The sequence below is a fragment of the Electrophorus electricus genome, chromosome 1 (genome assembly GCF_041902795.1).
Source record: "Electrophorus electricus isolate QZ-2024a chromosome 1, ASM4190279v1, whole genome shotgun sequence".
In the NCBI taxonomy this organism is placed as follows: domain Eukaryota; kingdom Metazoa; phylum Chordata; class Actinopteri; order Gymnotiformes; family Gymnotidae; genus Electrophorus; species Electrophorus electricus.
The window spans coordinates 26,468,881-26,496,496 of NC_137497.1; the positions used below are offsets into that span (position 1 = coordinate 26,468,881).

General features: G+C 38.3%; 1 protein-coding gene across 2 annotated transcripts; it reads left to right on the plus strand.

Annotated features, from left to right (window-relative positions):
* The first annotated feature begins 901 nt into the window (after nucleotides 1-901).
* inpp5jb (inositol polyphosphate-5-phosphatase Jb) lies at nucleotides 902-25,484 on the plus strand. Of its 2 annotated transcripts, XM_027016902.3 has the most exons (14): nucleotides 903-1,452; nucleotides 1,622-1,722; nucleotides 10,178-10,677; nucleotides 11,600-11,707; nucleotides 12,930-13,038; nucleotides 16,673-16,789; nucleotides 17,769-17,944; nucleotides 18,588-18,699; nucleotides 19,258-19,367; nucleotides 20,098-20,299; nucleotides 20,405-20,542; nucleotides 20,642-20,725; nucleotides 20,820-20,924; nucleotides 21,171-25,484. In XM_027016902.3, the coding sequence occupies exons 3-14, from the start codon at nucleotides 10,184-10,186 to the stop codon at nucleotides 21,489-21,491; spliced, it is 2,076 nt and encodes a 691-aa protein (XP_026872703.2). In that variant the 5' UTR covers nucleotides 903-1,452; nucleotides 1,622-1,722; nucleotides 10,178-10,183; the 3' UTR covers nucleotides 21,492-25,484. The 2 variants fall into 2 exon arrangements, with proteins under 2 accessions (XP_081569952.1, XP_026872703.2); XM_081713826.1 differs by lacking the exon at nucleotides 1,622-1,722 and having other exon boundaries at nucleotides 902-1,452.
* The last annotated feature ends 2,132 nt before the right edge of the window (nucleotides 25,485-27,616 follow it).

The following is a 27,616-nucleotide window of genomic DNA, read 5'->3' on the forward strand; positions in this document are numbered from 1 at the left end:
ATTTTCCTTTCACTGCAAATATCCAAGGGTTAGTCCAAAGTATTATCAATTGTAAGTGCACATTCTCACAAGTACATAAGTACATTTAACTGAGTAAATGCAAATAATTACTACTCAGATCACTGAACTTTCAGACCTTCAATTCACTATAGCTGACCTTCACAGTGAAACTACATTTATTTTTGTGGTCCATACAATCTTATCTTTAAGACTTGCACTACATATGCACTACATATTGCCATATCTCTGGAAGTGCAGCTGGAGACCAGAGATTTCAGTAAGATGTGCATCCAAGAGTGAAATGTTGCCTCAAGTAACCACTCTGACCAGTGGTATTCTTATCCTACATAACAACAAACCAGAATGTTAAATGTAGAAACATGTCCACATCCAGATTTTCATGAATAACCAGTTTTCCCCCCACAGAACACACATTAGCTGAATGCTTTGTGTAAATATATCACATCACTATATATAGCAATGGCTGTGGTTTAAGTGTATGTACAATTTAGAGGAAGAAAATACATTAAAACTGTCCTTATACAATGATGTATCTTCTGCCTCTGAATTGTACATACACTTAAACCACAGCCACTGCTACACGTAGAATTCTTTATAGTATTGTATACTTTATAGTGTATGTATATTGTATAGAGCATGAACTAAACTGCAATGCCAATGTTAAATTACCACTAGAAACCCTTTTAGTCTAGGCTTACACTTGATCTGGGTCTTTTAACCTGGGTCTGTAAATAGACAACCTAGTGGTTAACAAAGGTAAAACATCTTAATAAATGTGCTTAATGCATTTTTATGTACAGCGCAGTTTTATGGACATCCCGGAAGCACAGTAATTTGTTGTAAAAGAGATTGTGGACATTTGTTTTTCTTTTGTAGTTTTGAATATTCCTAATTTCCAAAACAAACTCTTGTTATTTAATGTGTGAACAGAAGTAACTCCAGAAAATGTATATTAAGGTTATGCATGCCACAAGATAACTATTAGAATAGCGAAGTCTTTAAGGGGGTACTCGGTAAAGACGCCCTGGCTATTTTGCTGCATTTCTTGTAATGTCCTGCTTGATTAGCAAGATACAAGCAAAGATGGGTATAGTACGCCCAACGGTGGGATTTGTAGACATGTGACAAGTCAGTGTTAAGTCTGACTTAACATTTGTGACGAAAGCCAGAGCTTCGTCGAGAAACAGTGCTTGCTGCTTTATTGACATAAGTACTGCGGAAGCACCCGTGCCTATTCAGAAGCTGGTATGTCCCAACCCGAGGGTCTTGAAGGACGGTCATGATTCCAATGCACCGTGGCGTTAGAGTGGTGCCGCGCTAACAGTTGTTATATGGTGCGAAGGCTTGTGGCTCAGTATCGAATGACAATGCGTTTTAATGCATTTGTCGCTTGACTACCGAGCGACACATTGGATTTTTGCTTGCTCACAGGTACGAGGACCCATGTCGTTTATGTAAAATAGAAAAACAAGACGCTGGTTGAAAAAAAAAACGTCGGGTCTAATTGAATTATAGAACATTTACTGCTCTATTCTCAGCGTTCACGTTTGACAGATACTGTTGTAACTGGATGAACAACCACTTTTAACGTTATTTTTAGGAATATCCCTTATCAGATTCCAAAGGTTTCCAGCTACGAGGATCTATTTTGTACTCAACAGAGCATCGGTTGTTGTCATTACGCCTTGACCGCGGAAATCGGTAAGAAATAGGTTCGATTATCATTGCCATTCAACTAAGCTATTGCTCAAGAATGACAACAGTAGAAGTTACCAAAATGAATGCTAAATTGCACAGTGCCAGTCTACAAATTACGTTTTCACGATATAATACAAAATATGTAATTAGGTATACATTTTAATTTAATGATGTTTATTTGTTTACTAAACCGTACACCTGTAGCCAAAGGTGTATTAAGGTTATGCATGCTAAATGATAACTACTCTTATTTTTCAGTGCACGTGCCATTTTAAATATCATACATGTGCATTACAGCCAGAGGAATTAGTGTGAACTGAAGCTCTTGTTACTGGGAACCAGATATTCTGTGGTACTGTGTTTTGTATTAAGTTAGACGTATTGTTATATTGCCACAGTTAGACTACAGCTTGGTGTGTCACACTTTGCAGTGCTACAGCTATTACTGTGATAAGAAGGAAACGGCTTCTGTGAAGCAGAACTGTTTCACTGCTTCTGTGAAACACTTTTTGCAGAACTTGAGCAAGGCCGTTAAACATTTACATAACTGCTTCTTGTTTCTTAGGGGTATCCAAGGCCACTAGCCAACAAAATGTAGGCATTCAATTCCTAGAAAGTATTTCTTCCTATTATTGGAAACCATTAAAGAGACAATCAATCAGCTTCTGTCCAAGCCACCAAAAGTGTCCTAGTGTCCTAGATTTGCTCTAAAAATAAGGTACAACGAAAACACCTGAAGGTCATCTTGCATCTCTCTCTCTCTCTCTCTCTCTCTCTCTCTCTCTCTCTCTCTCTCTCTCTCTCTCTCTCTCTCTCTCTGTGTGTGTGTTTGGCATGCAACTTGTATGGCTTTAGTGTGCAATATTATTCAGCAATAATACCAAATAGGGTATTGCTTGAGATGATGTTTAAAATATAAAGCAGACCAACATAATTATACACCTTTGATATAACATCACATTTTGTCAACGTACTGATATGCATTATGCATTATATTTGTGTTCTAGAAATATATTTTACTTATATGCTTTTATATACATTACTGATCTCCAGAGGTTTGTGCATAATTGTATATTGCTCTTGTGTGTGAATAGCAACCAGTGAGGCTTAGAGATATTCATGCATGCACTAGAGATATGTATGCATACACTATGGGACTAGAGATATTCATGCATATACTACGGGACTAGAAATATTCGTGGATATACTACGGGACTAGAGATATTCATGAATATACTACATGATTTTACCTCACCTAATTCTCAGTAATCTGTACTATCTTTGCAAGCTTGTCTAATTTTGTAATCTTAGCATTTCTGTTCAACTACATGAGGAATGCACAATTGAGGACATAATTAGTTTTTATTCGCTGTGTAGCTCTGTGTTCAAGGGCCAAGGAGATTTAATCCACATTTTGAAATTGGTATGTGCCTTCATATCCTCGTGTCCTTTTATCCTTGTTGTCCTGTTAAATGAAACTGAACTTTTCCTTATGTCTAGTACACTATGCCATTCAGGTCTGTTTATCAATGTCTATTGTTAGTACTAAATACATGAATACAAATATAAGCAAATGTTTTCCTCATTCACAAGAATGTGATGATGGGGAGGTAATGTGGTGAAAACATTAGACAGGTGGCTGACTCTAGCCAGGTAGTATGGAACTTAAGACCACAACCACCTATGGAGTAGTGGATTTTTTCTAGCATCAAATAATAGATCTCTCTGCAATAGATCTCTCAGCCAACATTTAAATGTAGATATTATTTATTTCGGCTACAGTTTTAGTGTAGGTAGGTCTACTAATGTCTATTTGTTTCATTGATAAAAAGTGGTAATAATGGAAAAAACTGTTTGTTAATTACTGATAAAATAATAACCAGTAATTTCATAATAGCGGCATAACTAATTGGGTTAACTGTGCTTGACACCAGTGACACGTTTTTTTATGTATTACTGTAGCTATGTTAGATGTTGTTTCTAAGATACCATACTGTTTACCTTTATGGTTTTGGAAATGTGAATTCTCTTCATGCAATTTATTACACACATTTCTTCATTAGAAACACTTTGGTGTACTAATCAAATCAAATCAAACAAAAAAGCACTTTTTATAGCTTATATAGCTATAAAAAGTGCTTATATAGCACTTATGTAGCACTTTTTACAACAGATGTTGTAAAAAACAAAGCAGCTTTAATGTCTAATGTCTAGTCCAACTTTCTAGAGGTCCTAGTGTCCTGAGATGTACGTGTCCGAGACCCATCCCACAAGAGAATGTCCATTAATGGCAGCACAGAAGTAGTTGGCTAGGGTGGAGGTGTGGTGGGCTACAGGAAGGGACATCAGGGGGAGTAGCCATGGCAGCTGAGATGGGTAGAGGCTCAGTAACATCATGACATCAGGGAAAGGTGTACCTCAGCAGAAAGAGAGACTAGATTATTAGGCATGTCCAAGTATGAGGGTGTGTAAATTAGGGAACTATAAAAGATGGACTCTGGCAGATCTAGCTATGGCAACACAGCTAAAAGAATAGAGCCAGAAAGAAACACAGGCATGAGGGCACCCTGGAACATCAGCCCTCTGCTGCTCTCAGTCAGCAAACTTGAGTGCCAAAAAAGAGGTAAAATGACAGCATCATAACATCCCAGTTTACTTTGAGTCAATGCCCATGGATCCCCAGATCTACAAGATGGGGCGTAGTTAATAAAATGCCTGACTGTACAGATAGGTTTTTAGCCTAGCCTTAAATATTGAGACTATAGCCCATCCCCTGCAAGCTAGCATGATAAAAATATTTTTGAAAATGTTCAAATAATATCTAGTCAGTAAAGATGCTGTAGTCTGAAAGTGAGCAGCTGTGAGGGGTGGTGAGGGACTGACAAATGCATGGTATGAGCTAACTTGTGTCAGCAATAAAAGTGAAGAAAAAACTGTGAAGTCTAATTTAATTTATTTTTAATAAAAACCTTAAAACAAAATACAATTTTCAGAATGTATGATTGGGTTGAATCGATAAAACCTCAAAAATATTTTTGTGTGCATTTAACAAAGGCATTTTACTGTTTAGCTCTAAAACAGAGCTGTCTTGTGGCTGGCATCATAGCCCAGTCTGAGTGTATTTTTGTCCCTCTTAGTCTCCTGGTATTTTGTCCTCTTTTGTGTTATCACCTCTGTGCTTTCAAGAAACGTGCAGTTAATAGATGTTTCCAGCTGTGCTCCTGACAATTAGACATCGTGAGTTAAGTAATGTAACATCACAGCCAGCCAGTGCATGGGCCTTTCAGAGAGACACCACAAGGCAGCATAACTTGGAACAATTTAAAAACTCAGAAAATGTAAGAATGAAAGAAGTATAAGACCCTACAGCCTGGGAGAAAAAACCTATAGTCTTTTGTTGTGTTTTGGAGTGATAAAACGACTGTGTCTTTTTGAAGCAGAGTGTGCTTTCCGTGTATGTATGTATGCGTGTGTGTGTGTGTGCACCAGTGTGTTTGTGATGCAGAGTTTCTTGAATAATGAAGTGTAACAGTGTCAAAGCACTTGAGTACAGTTACTAATATGACTCTTTCCGAGCAATCAGAAGTTGGCACTATGATGTGAGGCATGCTGTGCCTACTGTACTGAGTACTAAGACTGATGACCCAATCCTGTTGTGTTATAAACGCTGATATGTGGTATGTGAAGTGTTATTGGGGCCTCCAGTCCAGGATCCAGGCTCTTGATGTCATTAGATGATATAGACTGTTAGGCTGAGTACATACTGCATCACCTCCTAAATCCATCACTGAATAGTGGATAAGTAGTATATATGGCCTTTATATCCAGCAGAAAGTGCTCAAAATGCAGCACAAAGGAGCGGCCATCCATTGGGGGAGGTGGCAGTGGTGGTGTAGTCCTGGAGGGAGATATGTAAACTAGGTCAAATATGATAATGAGATGGCGACAGAAATTTATAAGACACATGGCTAATAAGGTTGATCTTCAAAGATCTACTATAACGAGGCTTTCTGGAGGGAAGATGAAGGAACTTTGGCAGACAGTCACACTTTGTCCAGACTGGTATTTGGAAGCCTTGAGGCAGCAGGTCTGCTTGTTAATTCAGTTGCTTGACAGCCTGTCAGAGATGGCTTTTCATGGCATGTATTGAGGCCATTTACTGCAGATCCTGATGTGCCTTAGTAAGTCCAGTAGAGTGCAAGGCCGAAGGAATCTTAGGTAATGGCAGGAGTTGACAATATGTGGGCTATAGTGAATAAAGTATTTATTGTTTGTGGGAGAAAAGTCTTTTTATCTTTTTATAGTTTTTTAGAAAAAAAAGTAAGAGACAGAGACAGAGACAGAGAGAGAGAGAGAGAGAGAGAGAGAGAGCATTGTGTATCACTATATTGTTCAGTAACACACACACACACACACACACACACACACACACACACACACACACACACACATACACACACAATCTGTACATGCATATGTATAGAGAAAACCCAAACAGTAAACATATGTTACAGTGAGATATAAACACAGTCCATCTTTTCAATGTTTGTCAAAACAGGCTGCCAGGTAGTATGGAATTTAAGACCACAACCCCCTATGGAGTAGTGGATTTTTTCTTATGTCATATAATGCGATGCGTCTTTTAACCAATGTTTAGTAGGTGGACATTTTCTATTTCCTTGGAATAAAGCCCCTGTCTATAAGAGTGGCAAAAGTCATCACAGTTTAGGCAGAATCCTCTATGCAAACTCCTTCTGGAGTTAATCCATGTAATAGGACAGAGTTAAATTGATCTCTTGAAAACCCATAAAAGAAAAGTAAATACTGATTGCCAAAAGATGCTTATCTTTAAGTAGGACTAATTGCATGTGAGACCTGTCAGACATGGGGACAAGGGACACAGTTTTTACATAAAACTGCATACTGCAGTTCAGTTGGCCAACAGTACTCATTGGACAGTAGTTGAGTTGTTTGTTCTTATCCTCCCTATGGTTAAAAACACATCTCATGAAATGTTTGAAACATTTTAAGGACTGGATATCCACATCATTGCTCTCCCAAATAGCTGTAAGTGACTGTACTGCTCAGCCAGTCAATAGAAAAATGATGAAGGATACATACCTGTTTCAGAGACAAAGGCCGTGTCAAAGTGGAAGCCACTGGAAACCTGAGCATTCATTCTGGAAGAATGACTTGGACACTCCTTTGGACCTGACCTTCTGTATAGTGGTGTTCAAGGAGGAGTGTTTTGCTTGTTGCTGTCATTACCACAGATCAATCTAAAACAGTAGCTACATCCTTAGTTGGTGAAGTCTTGTGTAAGTAGTTAGCACTCTACTGGATGTGAGAGCATTTATTAACACAGATTAGAAAATGGTGTGAAATCAAGATCAAATGGGCTTTTGTCAACACAGCAGGGGATTACCAAATATTTAAACAACAGGCAAGAGGTTTGTGAAATGAATTAAACAGAATACTCAAGAGACCCTCCCAGTTTGTGGATGTTCTGCAGGGGTCCTGGCTCTCATTCCTCACTTCAGCTGCACATCTTTAATAATTGTTTCCATTTAGTGGCTGTATAATACTTTATTAGTCTTATGTGAATCTCATAACTAATTGATAAGCTTGGACTTTAAAGAACTAAAATGTATGACAAGAATTTACAAAGCGCTATTGTTGCTTAACACTGATAAAATGGTATTTGGTAAGTCAGTTTTTTCTAAATATGTATATTGCAATGTACAATGAATTTTACTTTTGGTGCTTTTGTGCTGTTATGTCAGATTTTCTGCTGTACATTGTACACGGTATTCTGAATTGTGTCGTGTCAGCTGGACAACTTAAGCTGTTAGTCACATTCTGAATCCAACTTCAGGTGTGTGTGGCTGCCACACAATAATACAAGCTAAATTTAGCCTTACATAGACAACAAGCTTGGAGTTGGCATTGTTTAGGGTAATTTGCTGCTACCGTTATCTCTCTAGACAGCTGGCTTGTCTTGTTTGCAGAATTAGTACAGGGGGTGTTTTATTATCAGACTGATTTTCTGTGATGTAAAACAAATGTGAAGACAGTTGCTCACAAAGTATTAAACATAGTCACATGTAATATTTCTGTAGATGTTTCTTCCTAGCAATAGCTATTACTTAGCAACTGGATGGTTTTATCAGATGGGGCTTGGGTTATGAATAGCAAATGAGAGATTCTTTCATTCATTTTATTTACATTTTAATTCCTTTCATTCTTTCTTTCTCTAAACTGATTGATACTTTTGAAAGAAAATGTGAAATATTATTCTTTGTCTATAAGTTTTTGATAATATGATATTTAATCATATTGCATATGACTGATGTTAAATTAAGATAACTGCGAATGGACAGTCAGCACCGTTTATGTAGCTGTGTCGTCTATGGTTACATATTTGGTTTGTTGTGGTAGTGTCAGCTATCATTCTTATGTTATGCTAATACATGTCGGTGGGAGAAACTTGTCTGTGCATTTGGCTATACCTCAGTTTAACTTTCTTACTGAATTAAGGTCGGCCCAACTGTATTTATTTGTGCCTGAACTATTGACGTATAATTTATATGGGCAAAGATATTATGGATAAAATTAACTTCATATCATGGGTAAAATTAACTTCAATTAACTTAAATTCAATTCACTAATTTTTAAATGTTTTCTGCACATCCCATAATGAGAAAATTATGCTTACAATGAATTTAAATGTTTATGCTTATATAATCATACATAATTAACATAAACATAGATAATTATGTGGATCAATTAGCAAGATAATAGGGTTCTTCTATAATATATAATGAGAAAACAGTCCTGGAAAGTCCTAAGTCAAAGTTTGTAATGGTTAGTTGACAGAAGTCTTACATGTTCATGATAAAAGTGATCCATTTTATTAGCTGGATGTAATGTAGAAAGCTTGAAGCTTTCAAAATTTTATTGCTCTTTATTACAAATCTTTGTGTTATATTCCAGCTTTTATCTGACATTTTTATCCAAAGCAACTTACAATTATGTCTGAATACAACTCAAGCAAATAAGGGTTAAGGGTCCTGCTCAGAGATCCAACAGCAGCAACCTGGTGGTGTGGCTTGAACTGCCAACCTTCTAATTACTAGTCAAGTGTCTTAACCAGCGAGCTACCACTACCTCTAATGTAGCCAAGGAAAGAAATAACTGTAAAGGGTTCATATAAAACCTTTAACTATCACAGTGTGTCTTCCTTAAGATACAGACATCCATTAGACTTTATAAGCTAGTTCCATACAGGTACCACACTCTTGACTCCGCCACTCAGTCTGTAAGCATCATATTGTATATGGCATTGTTCTGGGCCCTTCTAGATTCTTTGGGTGAAGGAGCACACCCACCAAAGGCTAAATTAAAAACAAAGAACCATACAAATGTCTGTGTTTCAGCTGTTGCTAGTGCATAGTGCTAGTGCATAGTCCTATCTCCTGTGCACACCACAGAACTAAATATGGCTTATCCAGTCTGATAGGCTGTGGGAACACTCCTCACCCATTTTGAACAATGCCAGTGGTCCAATTATGGTGACTAATGACCAACTGAAAGGAAGGAGAACAGAGCTTAACACTTCTGTGAAGCTAAGAATAAAGATCAAATCACGAATCTTTTCTTCCTTTTTAAATGGTTAATTTTCCCATGGTTCATTTTCCTCTCAATTTTTACTTCAGTTGGATGTCTGGGGCAGTTTTAAACAGCTTCAGAGTAAGAAAATAAACTAAGATGAACCATGCTACTGGTTGTTTTCACACTTACATAAGCTGACAGTTTAACCTATGCCAACTGCTTAAGTAAACCACACCTTTATTACTTTACTGTATCTAACCTTAATAATAAAATTGGCAATATGACACACTGACACATGCACATTTGCCTTTATTTAATTTGCCTGATTTATTTGCATATTTGCACATTTGCTTATCATATTTTGCCTATTCGGAGAGCTGAGAGAGACACTGTGTCGTCTCTAAATACAGTCAGCTAAATGTAGTGTAGCAAACAGCTGGTACACTCAGAGCAGTGGACAAGCACGAGGCTCAGTTAAACAGCAGTAAAGAGGCTTGCAGTTGTTCTGTCTTTTTCTAAGAGTCTTTAAGGAAATATAACTCCAGTGGTGTGGAGAGTCAATTAAAGATAAGGCACGAGAAATGGAAGTACTTCCTAAAGATTTAGACATTCATCACCTTGAGGGGAATAGTCATTGTTTTGATGACTCATTGTAAACAGCTGTGCTAAACGTCGTGATGAGCATTTTGTAAGATTCAAGCTTCATAGTGTATAAAACACTTGACATATAAACATAAAACACTGATGTTTCATTACTGCAGTGCAGACATTAAATTTACATTTGGGCACATTAGATATACTGGGCTAACATTAGGCTTTATTGCATGGATGTGTTACTTTATTGCAGATAAAAATGCAGCAGGAAAGCCAGATGAATCCTGATGTTCCCTCATTGTCAGTGGCACTAACAGTGCCTACAGAGAACCCTACTGCTGTCCCTGGTCCAGAGAGCTCTGTGCCCGACCCTGCCCCCATTTCGCCAGGACCATCTTCAGCCCGATCGAGGAGGCCACAGAGGACCCTTCGGTTGGAACGATCCATCGATGTATCAGAGAACAAGCACCTGGCATCTCCTACACCAAGGCAGGAGAAGCCCAGCTCTCCTTCGGAATCTCTGAGCCAACCCATTCACCCCTCGGGTGCAGTGGCCCAGTCCTACGCTGATTACCCCCAGGTAGCGTCTGGACATGTGTCTAGGCTGAGAAGCCACATCTCGGTGAGAGCAGCCTCACTACCACAGGCTCTGTCATACAGACCTCATCCTGCAGAGCCCAGCCCTCACCCTCTGAGGGCACTCTCAGTAGCTGGAACAGCTGATACTGAGCCTCGGGTTGGGGAAGATTTCAGGTAATGTCAAACAGAACTCTAATATAAAGTACCTTAGTGCTACCTAATAACAGTTTTAACATTGTGTGTTGTTGAAACTAGTCAGTTATAAAGTCCTCTTAAAAGAGTTAAAAACATTACTGCACATGGTAGAGGCATATGGCTGGGATCTAAAGGATCAAGTCTTTTTAACTGAGAAACACCATTAATGTTTTGTTTTGAGCTGAGGTGCTTCTACTTTGTTTGGGAATTGAACCATGGAGCCATGAAGAAAACTAGAAGAGATCTAGTTTGGTGCCCTTCATTCCTGCTTAGACATGATTGAAAAAGACACTATGTACTTAAACTAATTGGTGAATAATTTTAGAACCCATTTCTATAAGTACTAAGTTTTCTTATAATTATTAAACATGTCCAGTTGCTCTGCTTACAGCACAAATGTGTATTGTGTACAGTATGTTTCTTTTAACATGTTTCCTTTTTTGAACATCCATTAACTTCCCAATCTTAGCTGTAGAACAGCTGCCTTCTGTGAACGAAGACACATCTCAGAGGAGCTATTAAGACTACAGCTAATAAGAGATATTTATTGCCTATCTCTCTGCCTCTCTCATTTGTATCTTTCACTGCTTTCCTTTCCTGCTCTCCACATGAGCCTTTCAGGATGCAAAGATGCATTGATTAATGCTTGTGGTATTAGACTGAGAATATACAGTAGAAAAATAAAGGAACAAAACTACAGACTATCAAGAGAAGCTTAGTCATTTCTACAGGATTCACTGAAGGGATAATAAGACACACACACACACACACACACACACACACACACACACACACACTATTAGCTAGAAAGTATAACATTGATCCTCTCCCATCTCATTGCTCATTTGAACAGTTTGTATCTGGAGAGTTTGGTTTTCAGTGGTGTTTTGTTTGCTCACAGAGTGCACATAATCACATGGAACGTGGGGTCAGCTGTGCCTCCAGATGACATCACTTCCTTGTTGGGACTAAATGTAGGCGATGGAAACACAGACATGTACATTATAGGGTAAGGTAGTGTTCTCCCTGCTGCACTGGGCTTGTTCATTTTGGGCAGACATCTGGTAAGAATGTGATAAACAAGTCAAATAAAAACTTAAAAAATGAATAAAAATAGAACTCACAAAACACAATGAACAAAAATGAAACAATCTCTTCTGCTGCTCATACATGTACCAAATGTGATTTGTTGTATCTGTATCTGGCATTTCTAGACTACCTGTTGCACTGGGGCATAAGCAGAATTAAAAGGGTGCTGTCCAACCCCTTTGTTTGCCAGTCAGTCATGGGGCAGAATTGTGTGTGTGCTTTTATCTTAAGGCCCATATTCCCTCTACCTTTTCTGTTGCTCCTTTCTCTTTCTCTCCTTTACATTTTCTGCATCTGCTTTCACTCTTTATCTCTGTTCTTCTTCTCTTCTCACTTCAGTTCCCTGTTCATTTTCAGTGCTCCCACTTCTGTCATGAGAAAAGTAAAATTTTGTGTAATATTTTACATTTTATTATAATATTATTGACACTTGTGAAATAATTCCTTTTTGGGATAAACTTCATGTGAATTATGTGATTGTGTTTTTGTATCATCAGTTCATGCTAGCAAAAAGGCTTGTAAAATGAGCAGTTTACTGGTTATAGTTCTCATTTTACAAGCTTGTGTTATCTAGTTAGCAGTGCCCCCTTTTGCAAACATAACCAATAAGCCTGACTTAAGTAGCTACTCTCTTTGTTTTAGTGGTTTAAACTGTTTTTTGTATGTTAAATGATTATATGTTGTTAGGCATAAAAGCTGCATAAGAGTTGGAAAGGTGCTGGGTGATTATGGGAAACATAGTTCCTGTAATTTGCATGATGCTGGTGTTTGTGTCTTTGTATTTCTGCTCAACAGTCCAGGTTAAAATATAAAGCATTATGGTAGGATATAGACACATTTTACTGGGGCAGGTGCCACATTAAACTGGGTCTAGTAACACCCTTAGTTTGTAATAATGTATCTGTATGCTTGTCGTTACATCTTTCTGATAAAGCTTTTACATTAGATAACACATTTGTGTAAGAAACCAAGACCTAAGTAAAAGTCACTATGGTCTAACTATGCCATAGTGAAATGTTTTGTATCATGGGGTGTGAAACACCTTTTCATTTATCATAAGGCTCTCACTGTTAGTTAACTCGTCTGTTTCATTAACTTTCACTCTTACTCTATCCCTCTCTCTCTCTGGCCTCTCCTGTCAGGTTACAGGAAGTGAACTCTATGATCAATAAGCGTCTGAAAGATGTCCTTTTCACTGACCAGTGGAGCGAGGTTAGCATGGACACACTTAGCCGCTTTGGATACGTGCTGGTGAGTAGGTCTCAGCACACACCCAACAAAAATGTGCAGTCCATTACTGAATTAGAGTGGTTGACTATACCATAGTGTATATTTGTGACTGCTATTGCTCTTTATGAGGACAGTTTGTGTAATTCACGTCCACATAGAGATAATCAACACACAGTTAGATCAAAGCAAGCAAAAGCAGGTTCCTGTTTTCCTGAGGCAGGTTAGCAGTGTGAAAACAGGACATAGCTACAGGACATAGATGTGGAACTGTCTTCCACATCGTTTCTCCCAACCAACATTGTGATACACACACATTACCCAAGCAGCTAGCCTCACTTTTCTAACATGAATTGGTGGTAGTTTAGACATAGCAAATCCGCACCCCTCAGGTAATCTCCCTTGTCACATGACAGCTGCCAACCCGGGAGGGAGTGGGCTGTCACATGCTTCCTCCAAGACACATGCAGCTAATCACCTCTATCTGCAGCTCATGCATTGTCAGAGGGTTAGGGGACATGTGTAGAGGGCATCACTATCCACCGCCTACGATGCATGAGCTCACAGATGCCTGTGATTGGACAGTCTAACTTCTACTTGACAAGAGAAATTGAGTATTACAACCCTTCCTACCTGAGAGAACAGCCATATTTGCTCTGTCAGGCATCATCAGGGATCAGCCTCAGAATATCCCAATGATGGGGCAAACACTTTCCCTTTGCACAACTCACGACACTTCTTATCTTTAAGGAAACTGCATAATGAGAGCCAAGGTTATTCAGCAAGATAGTGCACACTCATTAATTCTCTCTCCTTCCTAACATTTTCTCTATGTGTATACCATCACTGCCATTTGTGGTGCCAAGTGTGGTGTGGTGCATGAGAGTTGCCTTTTAGAGCCCCTCGGCCTATTTGTAAGGCTACTGGATGTAGTGTAGATGCAGTACAGTTTGCAGGCAACTGAGCCTCTAGAGAAAATCCAAATGTGAGGGGCATTGACTAATTTTACTCATTGACTTACTGTGGATTATTCTCTATTTTTGACATTTAATATATGAGAGAGAGAGAGAGAGAGAGAGAGAGAGAGAGAGAGAGAGAGAGAGACTCAGACTGAAAATGCAGCTTTGTGTTCATGAATAGTGCAGAGATATAAGCAAAATTTGCATAAACATTCAATTTATTTTTTTCAATTTACTTTTTGCATAAACATTCAATTTACTTAAAAAAGTGAAATTAAAGTTACAGTTATGGTTTGACAATTTAAATTGTTATTCTTATTGTAACAGATTTTGTTTTGTACTGTAAATTTCCTGTTGTCAATATTTAAATATTTTATGATGATAAAGTAAAATCTAAAGAAGCCTTGCTCTGGACAGCGGTAAGCAGCTCAGACAGATATTTAATTGAAGATAGTTAATTCATGTAACGAATCTGCTGGCCCGAGTGCCGAATGGCGTGGAGCAGGACGCACAGAATCCCTCGATAGAGTGAGACATTTATTGACATCACATACGAATAGCGGTGACACTCACACACATTAGCAACAGACATAACGTATACATTTAACTAAACACATCTACAATAATATTTTAACAAGGACTACACACAGGTATTAACATACAACCGCAGACTCACAATGACCAACACAGTACACACACTATCAGAGATTTAAATAGACAAAAGACAAAAGACATTAAACCCCATGCAGGTGCGTACAATTACAAAGGGTGTGGTGACAAATAAGGTAAAACCCCCTGCACGCGGCAGGCTGTACCACGTGACTTGTGGGGGGGAGCGTCCTGTGACAGAACCCCCTCCCAAGGGGCACGGCTCACGACGTGTCCTTCCCAGGACTGCGAACCCCGAGCTGCCATGTGCAAACACATACACACATGCCACGGCAATGCCCAGTGCCCACCCAACACAAGGTGGGCCAGGAACCGACGGCCCGGGAGACCTCTCAACAGGAGGGGGTGAGGCAGGATCTCTACTTCCCTCAGGGAAGTCCGGTAAGCTCCTCGAGACATGCGGGGGGGGGGAGACATTCTCCGACGAGGACCCCTCCCTGGGGGCAAGGATCCCGATGCTTCCATTTCTGGGATAGCGAACTCCGGGCTGCTACACACACAAAGACAGAGTACAGTCATGCCCGGTGCCCACTCAGCACAAGGCGGGCTAGGAACCTCCCCCCTGGGAGACCCTGACCAGACAGGGAGAGCGGCAGAGTGTCTGCCTCTCTCGGGTCAGTCATCGTTTTCCCTGCTCAAAAACAAAGAAGCGCAAACATTTCACAGTGCTGCAGCACCTGCAATCAGCGCAGGTGCTGTTTAATGTGTCCTTGGCCTCAACGGACACGCGGGGGTGCACGTCCACCCCGGTTCTGGTCGTGCTCCTCCTGTGAACGGTCCTCCTCAATGCCTCCCGCTCTAGGAGCGTCCCAGAGGCAGTTTGCCTCCGAGGCTTTGGGCAGACCCCTCCAGTCTCGCTGGTGAGTCCACTGATGGGAAGGGACTCCAGAGATCCCACTGACTCCACCCAACCGCCCTCTTTTTGGTCGTGGTGGTGCCCCTCAGTCCTCCTTGGCCAAAGCTCGATAGCCCTAGCCCTCCCCCAAGAAATTCCTGGGGGTGTTCCCCTCCACGTCCGGAGTGGACCCGAACACCAGTTGTGGCCCTCTCCCCACTCTCCTGGAATCCAGGAGGCAGCAGTACGGGGAGTGCTCACTCACCTCCCGCTAGAAGGTCTGTCTTCAGCCGAGGGAGCTGGCGTCCTGTGGTGGTTGGCCATTCTGTATTGAATCTGCTGGCCCGAGTACTGAAGGGCATGGAGCAGGATGCACAGACTCCCTCGATAAATCAATACATTTATTGATATTACATATGAATAACGGTGGCACTCACACACAACATTAACGACAGACATAACGTATACATTTAACTAAACACAGACTACAATAATGTTTTAACAAGGACTACACACAGGTTTTAACATTCAACCACAGACTAACAGTGACCAACCCAGTACACACACTATCGGAGATTTAAATAGACAAAAGACATAAGACATTAAACCCCATGCAGGTGCGTACAATTACAAAGGGCGTGGTGACAAATGAGGTAAAACCCCCTGCATGCCGCAGGCCGTACCATGTGACTTGTGGGGGGAAGCGTCCCGTGACGATTCATTATACATTTATCCACTTAGGTTACAAGTTACAGTACCTTTCCATATTTGAACATACTTTCTGAGTATTCCCATTATGCTTTTACATTCATAAATCTCACTTTCTAAATAATTACTTGCTGGACGTTTTTGTCAAAGCTCTATGGAATGTAATAACTTTAAGAATTCCAGAAAGCACACTCATATATTGCGTAATCTTTAGCTGAGGTGGCAGCACTGTAGATGTGCTACAAAATATGTTATAGCAATTTACTGTTTAAGGTTTCAGTTAAATAGCCTCTCACAAGGACAAACCAGCAACAAACTTCAGAAGGTATGTATGTAACATGGAGACTAAGGGAAGAGACTGTGAGATGGCAGATACCTATGAATGACACGAAACCAAGTGTTATGAGTGTATGTAGGAACTGATTTAATTTAATCAGTGAATGAAAATCTTTATGTGATCTTATTTTTCTGCCTTGTCTGGGCACAGGTAACATCGCAGCGAATGCAGGGGGTGTTGCTGCTTGTTTTTGCTAAGTACTACCATCTGCCATTTATCAGGGGCGTGCAGACAGAGAACACTCGCACAGGGCTCGGTGGAATCTGGGTAAGTCATACCTTCATACCTGGTCTTTTAAGCACGCCAAAAGAGAAATAAATTAAAAGTCCCTAACATTTGCTTTCTTTAGCCAACCTGAACTAATATCAGTTCATCAAAACTTGTGTTAAGGCGCGTATTACACTATGCTCTCAAACCATTTTTGATTTTATTATGAAAGATCATCTGTCTTACATTAAAAACTTTGAGTCACCTCATCAAGTACTGAATTGCTGCAGATTTCATTTGTGTTCAGCTGGACTTATATAAATACTTATATACCTATATAAACACTTATAGACTTATATGAACACTTATAGACTCATACAAACACATAGACAAGCTGCTCATTCATTTCTGGGGCTTTTGCTTTGCATGTCCCAAAGAGGTTTCTGGCAGTGTAGTATTTATATATTTATTAATAACAAAAACTAAAGTAAAAAATAAACAGTCTCCAACCTTATCTGACCAATAAAACTTATATGACCTGTTTACTGGCGATATTTTCTGTGATGTTCTTCCCTGAATGGCAAGCACTTGCCAGTAATGGACCAAGGCACAGCCTGGATGTGATCCATGTGTGCACCTGTTTGTGAGCCAGTATTTTTCCGGTACATCTCAATGGTTTCCTTTATTCTAGACTCATGCGGGGAACATATGAAATATTCACCATGTGCTTAACAGCTTGCTTTAATGATCTACCTTTCCAACAAGGTTTACTTCCCTGAAAATGTAAATGACCTTTATAGACTTATGCCATTAAATTATGCCATTAAATTACATCTAAAAATAAATGACAAATGTTGAGCTGAAATTAGTTTAGCTATTGGTAAACCATTTGAATTAGATCATGATTAACACACACACACAAGGCGCACAGCTACAATTCATACACAATGGCATTTGTAGTCCTAGATATAATTTTCTTTCTCTTGTTTCTGCTGCCGATCTTTCATTTCAGTGTCCTTCCCCTGCCCTTCTCTTGCAGGGTAATAAGGGTGGTGTGAGTGCTCGTATGAGTGTGTTTGGCCACTCAGTCTGCTTCTTGAACTGCCACCTGCCGGCACACATGGAGAACTCAGACCAACGCATGGAGGATTTTGAAAGCATTCTGCAGCAGCAGCAGTTTGAAGGTCAAGCTGCCATGGGAGTTCTGGATCATGAGTGAGTTACACATATCATATATATACATACACACACACACACACACTCACATGCACACACCAAAAATGATCCTTATCTATCAGCTGAATGATCTGATTTCCTTGTAGATGTCTCATATGAAGCCAAATCTCCAAAACCACAGTTTGCCCTTTTACTAATTTTTACCCTAGTTCACAGTTCTAGGTCAGTGGTCTAGATTAGGGATCTAAGTCAGTGATCTAAGACAGGGTTCTAGGTCAGTGGTCAAGATCTGGCTTCTTGGTCAGAGTTCTGTATCAGGGGTCTAGGTCAATGGTATAGTCCATTGTTCTAGATCAGTATTCCATGTCAGTGGTCTTGGCCAGGGTTCTAGATCAGGATTCTATGTCAGTGATCTACATCACAGATTTAGGTCAATGGTCCAGGCCAGGATTCTAAGTCAGTGGTCTAGATCAGGGGTCTAAATCAGTGGTGTAGGCTAGGGCTTTAGATCAGGAGACTAGATAAATGGTCTAGGCCAGGGTTCCAGATCTGGATTCTAGGTCAGGGGTCTAGACCAGGGTTCTAGATCATGGATTCTTAACTCCAGTCCTAAATACCTTGCACAGTGTCATGATTTCCCTTCCAGAAATTTCAGAGAGTTTTCAAATGTTGTTATTTGCAGTGTTGTTTTCTGGTTTGGGGATCTAAACTTCCGTATTGAAGACCTGGACATCCAGGTGGTCAAGGCAGCTATTGATGGTAACAGACTGTCCCTGCTATGGGAAAAAGACCAAGTAAGATTCCATTAGAATTCAAAGCGTTTTTTAAAAAATATTTGTATCATTCATTGCGTTCATTAGTGTCTTACTGCTAAATACCATGGTGGTTAATTAACACTGTAAAACAATGTTTAAATACCCTTGAGTTCTAGCATTGGTAATTAGGCATGCAGTTTGACAGTTATAGCAAGTTGGATAAAGTCATTTTTAAACATTTTAACAGCATCTTATTTCACCCTATGATGCCTAGCGCTTTATTTTCCTGTTATTCAATGTGCGGAATTGTTGCGAACAGGCGGAATAGGCAGGATTGAAACTGGGCCATACGGACAACAAATAGCCCGTTTGTCACTCTGCTTGGTTGGATCTGGGTACAGTCAGACTTCCCTATTAAATTATTATGTGAATCAATAAAAGAGAAACAGCAAACTGGTTTCAGAATAGCACAAAAGGAAGACTAATGCCCAGTGTGAACCTAGTGTTCTAGTATAAATCTGAAACATCTATTCTGCTTCTGTCCATCATTGTAGATTATTGTGCATGTGGGTAGTTTCAGTTTTATGTCTCTTACAGCTGAATATGGCCAAAGACAGTGAGACCGTTCTGGAAGGCTTCCAGGAAGGACCGCTCAAATTCCCTCCTACCTACAAGTTTGATGTGGGAACAAATACATATGATACCAGGTGAAGACTTAACAAATTGTTATGGAAAGTTTAACAAATTGTGTTGAGATGAGTTGCTTTTCGAAGATTCTCTGAGATGCAGTTAAGTTCAGTTTGTATTCCAAATATATCCATACCTATTTGTGTGGATTTTCATACATAATTCATTGAATTCACTTCTCAAGTTGAATATTGCCTGAATTAGAATGAATTAGAAAAACACAGCAAAATCCTCTGTCATTAATTAACGCATGCAGCATTAAAGTTCATCTGCATTTATCTCCTAGTCCTGCACTAGCCAACAATGAATGCAGAATGACACACATCCTAATAAATATTTTATAAGAATATAGACCTTTTAAAGATAGTACTTAAACTATGATGTCTGTATTTTCCCAGCTATCCCTAGAATTTTTTTTCTGATTTTCTTGACAAAATAAAATTATGCAATTCTGTTTTGCATAGTTTATGTATTTTTATGTATTTATATGGATTCTTCATTGTGCGTTAATGATCATTTCAGTTTTATCTAGCTGGGATAGGTAAACAAAGTGAAAAGCAAATGAAGAACCAGCTAAATGAATAGAGACATTTATCGCCTCCTTACCTAGAAGTGATCATCCCAAAGGCAATGTGGATGAAACCTCAAAGCTACATTAGTCACTTTCAGTTGAGACTTAGGAGTTACAGTAGAGCCTGCTGACCTTTCTTCAGTGCTTGCAAACTAACAAAGCTTATAAAAATTTCCTAGTGGGAAAAAGCGTAAACCAGCCTGGACTGACCGTATTCTCTGGCGGTTGAGGCTGATGGCACCAGCGGCCAGCCACATGTCCAAGCACAGCTCGGGGTCGGGCCTGACCAGTGGCACTCGGGTGGTGCAGCACTTCTACCGCAGCTACATGGAGTACATGATCAGTGACCACAAGCCTGTGTCCTCCATCTTCACCCTGCAAGTGAGTACAGCAATGGCTGGAGTCTGCAGCCCTGCTGGGGATGCTGGCTCTTTATGTCAGAGCTGGGTGGCACGGTCATCTTTAACATGCGATGGTCTTCTGCAGTTCCCATATAAGGTGGACATCCCTCTGGTAACAATCACCGTAGAGGATGAATGGAGAGAAGTGGCCGATGCTGTTGCCAAATTCAAGGTAGCCCCCAACTACTCCAGAAGTTCCTGGGATTGGATCGGACTTTACAAGGTACACGAGAAACTTTAGGTTTTAGTAACTGTAGATTATTAGAAGTATTGAACTGTAGGAAAATTGCCAAGCTGTCTCCTGAGTAAAGTGTTTTTCCAGGTTGGATTTAAACATCATAAGGATTATGTGGGTTATACCTGGGCTAAACAAGAAGAATCTGATTACCTAAGACAAGAACATCAAGTATGACCTGCCAAAGACACTCATACCATACTCATTTATGCTTTACCTTTTAATGCAAATAAATAGGAATTTCATTCTTTATTCATCTCCACAGGCTACATTTGCAGAGGAAGAATTGCCAAAAGAGTCTGGGGACTTTATGCTGTGCTATTATAGCAACAATATGAGCTCTATTGTGGGTATTACAGAGCCGTTCCAGGTAACTGTTATCACACAAAGTGAGACAGCCATCCATCTTCCTGTTACATAAGTAATAAAGAGTAATGCCACTTTGTAAGCCAAAATTAAGTAATTAGAGTAATTTTACTATTCAATATTCTATTGAATATTTTTGTGCTGTGAAGCTCACATCTTGATCTCCTGGGACAGCTTCTTTTGATGCATCTTCTTGCAGGTCTGCCATGGTACAGTGGTATGTTTATTCTTTGTTTCATTTCTCCATCAGATCTCACTGCCCTCCACTAGCATGGCCAGCCTCAGTCCATCCGACAGCTCAGACTTTACCTCGGAGGACGAGGTGAAACAGGTCGACTGGCACAACTCCAGCCATGTGCAAGGCAAGCTGGGCAGCAGCAGCAGTAGTCGGAGCCCCACACCCACAGAGGGAGAGGGGCCCAGCTCCCGCAAGCTCCAATCCAGACACACCTCACCACATTCCTTCCCTTGCACAAAGGTTGGCAGCACAGCCAAAGCGAGCAACACACTAGGTACCCAAGACGATGGCTCAGACTCAGTGAAGACCGCCGGTAAGCCTCGGGAGCCCTGAAATCCTGTCTCTGTGGGATTGTGTATGCATATGAAGACCTGGTACTGGATTTATACGCCTCCTAGGGTGTACTCTATAGGTAGTGTGCTCCACTACCTAGGTGGGCTGGTGGGATTCTCATGAGGTTTTGTGATGTCTGTGTACTTTTACTGTAATGTGAAGTTGTTCATTGTGTGGAGACATTGTCTTACATATTGCAGTGCAAAGATAAGCATCTAGTGAGTAGCTCCCTCCACAGGAATTGGGAGACTGGCTTTTTTGTCTTAGGAAGCAGAGTTTTTGTCTGTTTAGCAGTACCCTGATGCCACATCATATGCACATTTTTTAATTCCTCCTTTTCCTGTCTTTGAAAGATGGAACTTAAAAATGCAATAGACAAAAAGTAGTAAAGTGAGAGGCACACCAACACATGAGAATTCCACTCTTACTCTTCGGTTTATTTCAGTTTCTGCTCTTTTGTTACATTGAGTTGATCTGTGCCAGTGTGTTCCCAGACACTGAGAAATGAGAATCTGCCAGGTTTAAAATTCTAGGACAGCCAAACTGGCTTTGCTGACTACTGTACAAATAAGATCAGGATTTGGTGCCAAGATACATCCACAAGTTCCTGTTGCAAAATTATGACAAGACTTCTCTAAGGCATTGCTCTGGTATTGTCTTGTATGTTTTATACTAATATGGGAAAGCATAGCCTTAAACTGTTCTACTGAAAGAACTTAATTAATTATAGTATTTATTGATTTTTGTCATATGCTCAGATTTATTTTGCTATAGGTCTTTCACCTTAATTTTGTGGCATTAGCTTGATAGGACATTTTAATCAGCTAATTATTTCCTTACAACATTACTGCTGTGTTACAGTGTTCTTATTACAGTGTGTTCTCTAAAAAACTATGCCTGAAGTCCCTTACTAATTCATGACCCTCTCATAAGGTGACCTGCAGAGTCAAAATTGCAATGCAAATGAAATTTGAGAACATTACAGCCTTTAATGAGAAAAACTTTACAAAAAGAAGCATGTAAAGAATGCTGCATTTGTGTTAACACAGCAGGGAAACATGTCAGTGACTTCACATTAGCCACAACACATTAACCAAAATATTTTCAAAACTCTGCTTTTGAGGTTACTCCAACCAGACATACTCATGGCCTCTAGGGGTTAAAGCTATCTGCAGGGAATCAAGTAAGTCAACAAAGCATTTGCTGATAATTTGTATACCCCTTTGCCACAAACTACTCAAAGAGCCATTGTTAATACAAAGTGCAGGTCATATAAATATAGTTAATACCAGGTGTGGGCCATATAAATATAGTTAACACTGTGGGTCATAAAGCATTTACATTCATGTATTATTGACAATGACATGAGACATTGTGTTCATTACCATTTCACGTAATAACTTTCTTTGAGGTAACTTTTACTAGCAGCTGGTAGCACTTCCATTGTGAACAACCTCAAATGCAATGTTTTTGAAAATGGTTTTTGTTTTGGTTAATGATTCTGTGTTGTGGCTTAATGCTAATGTGATGCCACTTTTTGTTATTTTTAAAATGCTTTATTTTTGTCATGTTGTTCTGGCTTATTTCAGTATTCTACTTTTTATTTTGCTTTTGTGATTTATCTTTCTGGGCCACCATACAGGACAACTAGAAATGTAACAGGACTTAACTGCATGAAGCAACTGGGTAGAATCCCAGCTGGGTGTTAATTGTACAAGAATTTTAGCAAATAGAAAACCTGAAAATAGTTTTTAAAGCAAAAATCCTAGGTTTAACACATAAGGGAAAATGGGGTGTTAAGGCACCTTAATAAAGTGCTGGAGTTTGATGCTCGTGATTTGTTAGTTCACAAGAGAACAATGAGTTCAAGAGGAGGATGGGAAGTTTGGCTTTATCTTTTTTATCTGTAGCTTGATATGGATAGAGTTACACGGATAGAGAGACTAAGTCTCTCACACCTCTAAATTAATTTAAATTCAAAGGTTTGCAAGCACGTTTCATCAGTTTTCATGCTTTGTTAGCTTTGAGCCTTAGTCTGTATCATACTGTACTGTATCACCACACTAACTGTGGCAGGAATCCTAGGGTATTCTGTGTTGTTTAGAGTTTTCTAGGATTTGATCTCTGTGATAAACTTTTTTCTCTTCTCGTCTCGTCTCTTCTCTTCTCTTCTCTTCTCTTCTCTTCGTGTTCACAGTACTGTCTCCAGTAGTACTGGAGTCAGAGTAGTAGCTAGTGAATCTCGGCCCAGTTTTGGATGTTTTGTGCCATGGGTACTTAGCTTTTTGACAGTGTGCTGTCTCTTTATACTGTGATGGTAGGAATGTATGAGAGAGTGTGTATGTATTTGAATGCTTAACTGTATGGCATGATTTGGGGATATTGTGCTATCAGGCTCCTTTTAATATTGCAGCGACAGAAATAGAAACGATGAAATAGCAAATGACTTTCGACTCTTTAATTAAGGACAAATCAAATTAATATTAATAGAAATAAGGTGCTCTTTATGTGGTATTATTTATTGCCTTTTCAATGTTTATATAATTTTTATGGTAATGCAGTGTAATTAAAGTCATTTTAACATATCTTGAAATAGACCAGTGAAAAACTTTGTTAAACAGTTTGGAGAACTCTATGACAAATTTGCTAGGATTTAACTGCAATTTACAGACATTTTGTAACTTTTTGAAAACACCACTAATTGTAGCACAATTCTCTCTCTGAGACCAACAGTACATTTTCAACTACCAATTATTTTAACAAACTTAGTTTCCACATTCATTTTAGATAGGATGTTGCAATACGTTGATTAAAGACCACTCAGGATGTCTGCAATAAATTGCAACTCTTATGGCACAGGACTCTGTTACACTAAAGGGTACACAGGTACAATCCATTTTCCTTGTTACGCTTTTGTTTGTTTCTTGAACAAAGCTGCTATAATATTTCTAAATTAAGGAAATTGGGAAATTGGAAATTGAGCATCTTTCAACCACACTTCAGTAAAATATTATATATTTATGTATACTATAATTATTGAATGATATTTCATTTGGTCAGATGTCTGTGTTTAGACAATATATAATCTAACACAAAATATTCAAGACTGAAAATGCCAGAATATTGGAATTAGAAAAAAAATCTGATTGTATAGTCCATTTAAATGTATCCATAGGATGTATAGAATAATAGAAAGCTTTTTTCTTGTTACTATCAAGGACAAACAAAGTGTAAAGTAATTTGAAATATTTCCCTCAGTTCTGCATTTCTTGCTATCAAGGGCACCTCTTGACAACTTTAACTGTTCTTCTGTTTTAATTGTTTAAGAACTGGACCTGTTTTATTTAGAATTTGAGTTACCAGTCAATGTACTGGTACTTTCTGGTAACCCAAGACCATGTCTATTCATCAGACTGGTTCTTTCTATGGTTATAGAGCATTGGGTGAGGGCTGTTGTTTTGCTTTATATAAAGTTAAATGTGAAAGAGCATATTTGCAAGGAACATAGAGTGTAAGGAATGATATTGTTGACATGAATGAGACATTATATGTTTATGGAATAGATTACAGATGACAATCACTGCCAGAAATATAATATATTGTATGTATATTATCTGCATTAATTTATTTTTTCATTTAAATATATATAATGTATGTAAATTGTCATTCTGCTGGTCAAGAAGGCTGCTAAAGAGGATGCTTTTAATTGAAAAAGTTAACCACCCAATTTGTAAATTTTCTCAATTAAATATTTAAATTTTTGAATTAATGTATTTCTTTATGTCTTACTCACAGCTTGAATCATCTTGCTGTAATTTATTTTTTAGGATTTACTTTATTTTAATTTTTCCTTGAGCTATATAACTTTTTGTAATTTATTGGTCAACATATTCACTTGATAAACTTGTGAAGGTTGTCTTGTGAAGGAAACCATCTGGCCACTGTTGTCCAAACACCAATGTCCAATAGAAAATAAATCCACGTGGAATAGTACCCTTTTGGTCTGTGAATTTTTCCTAAATATTAACAAATTGTGTGAAAGCACAGGCAGCTTTTAACTCAAATAGTCTCTGGCCACAAATCTAATTATCTTGACTTCCACTGAAGGTTTAGATGCAATGTAATTTCACATCATATATGAGCACCACTAATTTATATGAGGGGAAGCAAAAGCTTCTAGACATTACATGTCATTTATATAAATTACATATAAGATATGTAAATCATATATGTTATATCGATTACATATCATTTATATAAATTACATATAAAATATGTAAATTATATATAAATTATATAGATTACATGTCATTTATATAAGTTACATTTAAGATATATAAATCATATAAATTATATAGATTACATATCATTTATATAAGTTACATATAAGATATGTAAATCATATAAATTATATAGATTACATGTCATTTATATAAGTTACATATAAGATGTAAATTATATATAAATTATATAGATTACATGTTATTTATATGCTACATTTAATATATATAAATCATATATAAATTATATAGATTACATGTCATTTATGTTACATATAAGATATATAAATCATATGTTATATAGATTACATATCATTTATATAAGTTACATATAAGATATAAATCATGTTATATAGATTACATGTTATTTATATAAGTTACATATAATATATATAAATTATATAATTACATATCATTTATATAAGTTACATATAATATATATATATATATATATATATATATATATATATATATATATATATATATATGTTATATAGATAGCATATCATTTATATAAGTTACATATAAATTATACAAATTATATACAAGTTATATAAATTCCCATCTCAAGATATTCTCAAAGCTTCCTCAAACCATGCTATAATCTTCAGCAACTGGTGTGGCATGACACACCACCACTAGTACCCACTAGAGGGACACAACAGATAAAGAACTTTTGGGCTCTATACCAGAGCCTCTCACTTCAAGCCTGGGTGGGAGGACCTCTGTGAAACATATAATTTCATTCATTTTCCACTTTGGGTATGAAACCTGTTGACCAGAATCGGGTGTCTTAAACCACAAAAAACAGGGATATGTAGCACTTGGGACTCATAAGAGTGGGGTGTTTTTAAACCAAAATTTGGCTGCATTTGCGGAGAATGATTTTTGCCCTTGGATTACCCTTGAATTCTCAGTAAAACTTGTTTTATGATATCATTCATACATATGGCCCAAATCCATATTCATAATCAAAAAGACAGGCTAACTAGGGCAGAGTAACATAACTAGGAACATGGGTAGCTAGAGAATACAGGAGGGGCCAGGGTGGAGCCTCCCAGACAGAACCATTGAATCAGAACTTAGTTTCTGTGTGTTTGATTATGTAATGATCACCTCATATGACCTTTCCTTGTTTTGTGGGGAGTGGGTTGATGGGCAGGGCTAGGGGTGCCAGTGGCCCAAACCCCTCTTTCCATATTCACAGTTTACACAGATGCCATTTGGTCATTTGGCATGTTCAATAACCTCAAATTCTGTAAGTTGGAAAAACTGACATCTTTAAAGTTAGTACTGACATCAAATGACCAACTGCAAAACCAGTTGAATTTTTAAAAATAAATCTTTATTTACATAGTACTTTAATAATAGTTCTCAGCTCCATGCTTCACAGATAATAAAGGTCCAAAATAAAATAACAAAAAAGAGAAAGACTCTCATGTCAAACAATTAGATAATATAAGACACTGAAAAAGCAATCACTGAAAACCCTGAAAATAGTAGGAATGTAAAAAAAAGATAAATAAAACACAAAAAGCAAACAAAACCTCAAAATAGCTGGAACAATTCACTGAAAAAAGAAAGTTTACTAAAATAAATAATAAATGAGAACTGAACATTACCAAATATGAGACAAATGTCAAAACAGATTTAAAAATTAAAGGGGGGAAAAAATTTATTCTTGGTACAACATAAGAACATTACAGTATATCTCACAATGATTGTATTATGTAATGCTGTAATTGTGTAATAAAGGTTGTTGGAGGATATTAATACAACTAACATCTGCTATTATGCCTCACATTATCACCTTGTGGTGTTTTTTCCTATGTTTGTGGACATAAG

What these genes read in the sequence shown, in the direction of transcription:
- inpp5jb (XM_081713826.1), top strand. Translation starts at nt 1,399, where the DNA reads ATGCATTTGTCGCTTGACTACCGAGCGACACATTGGATTTTTGCTTGC. An exon ending in GGATTTTTGCTTGCTCACAG is followed by an intron (nt 1,453 to 10,177) that starts GTACGAGGACCC and finishes ACTTTATTGCAG; the next exon opens with ATAAAAATGCAGCAGGAAAG. An exon ending in CCTCCATCTTCACCCTGCAA is followed by an intron (nt 20,300 to 20,404) that starts GTGAGTACAGCA and finishes GGTCTTCTGCAG; the next exon opens with TTCCCATATAAGGTGGACAT.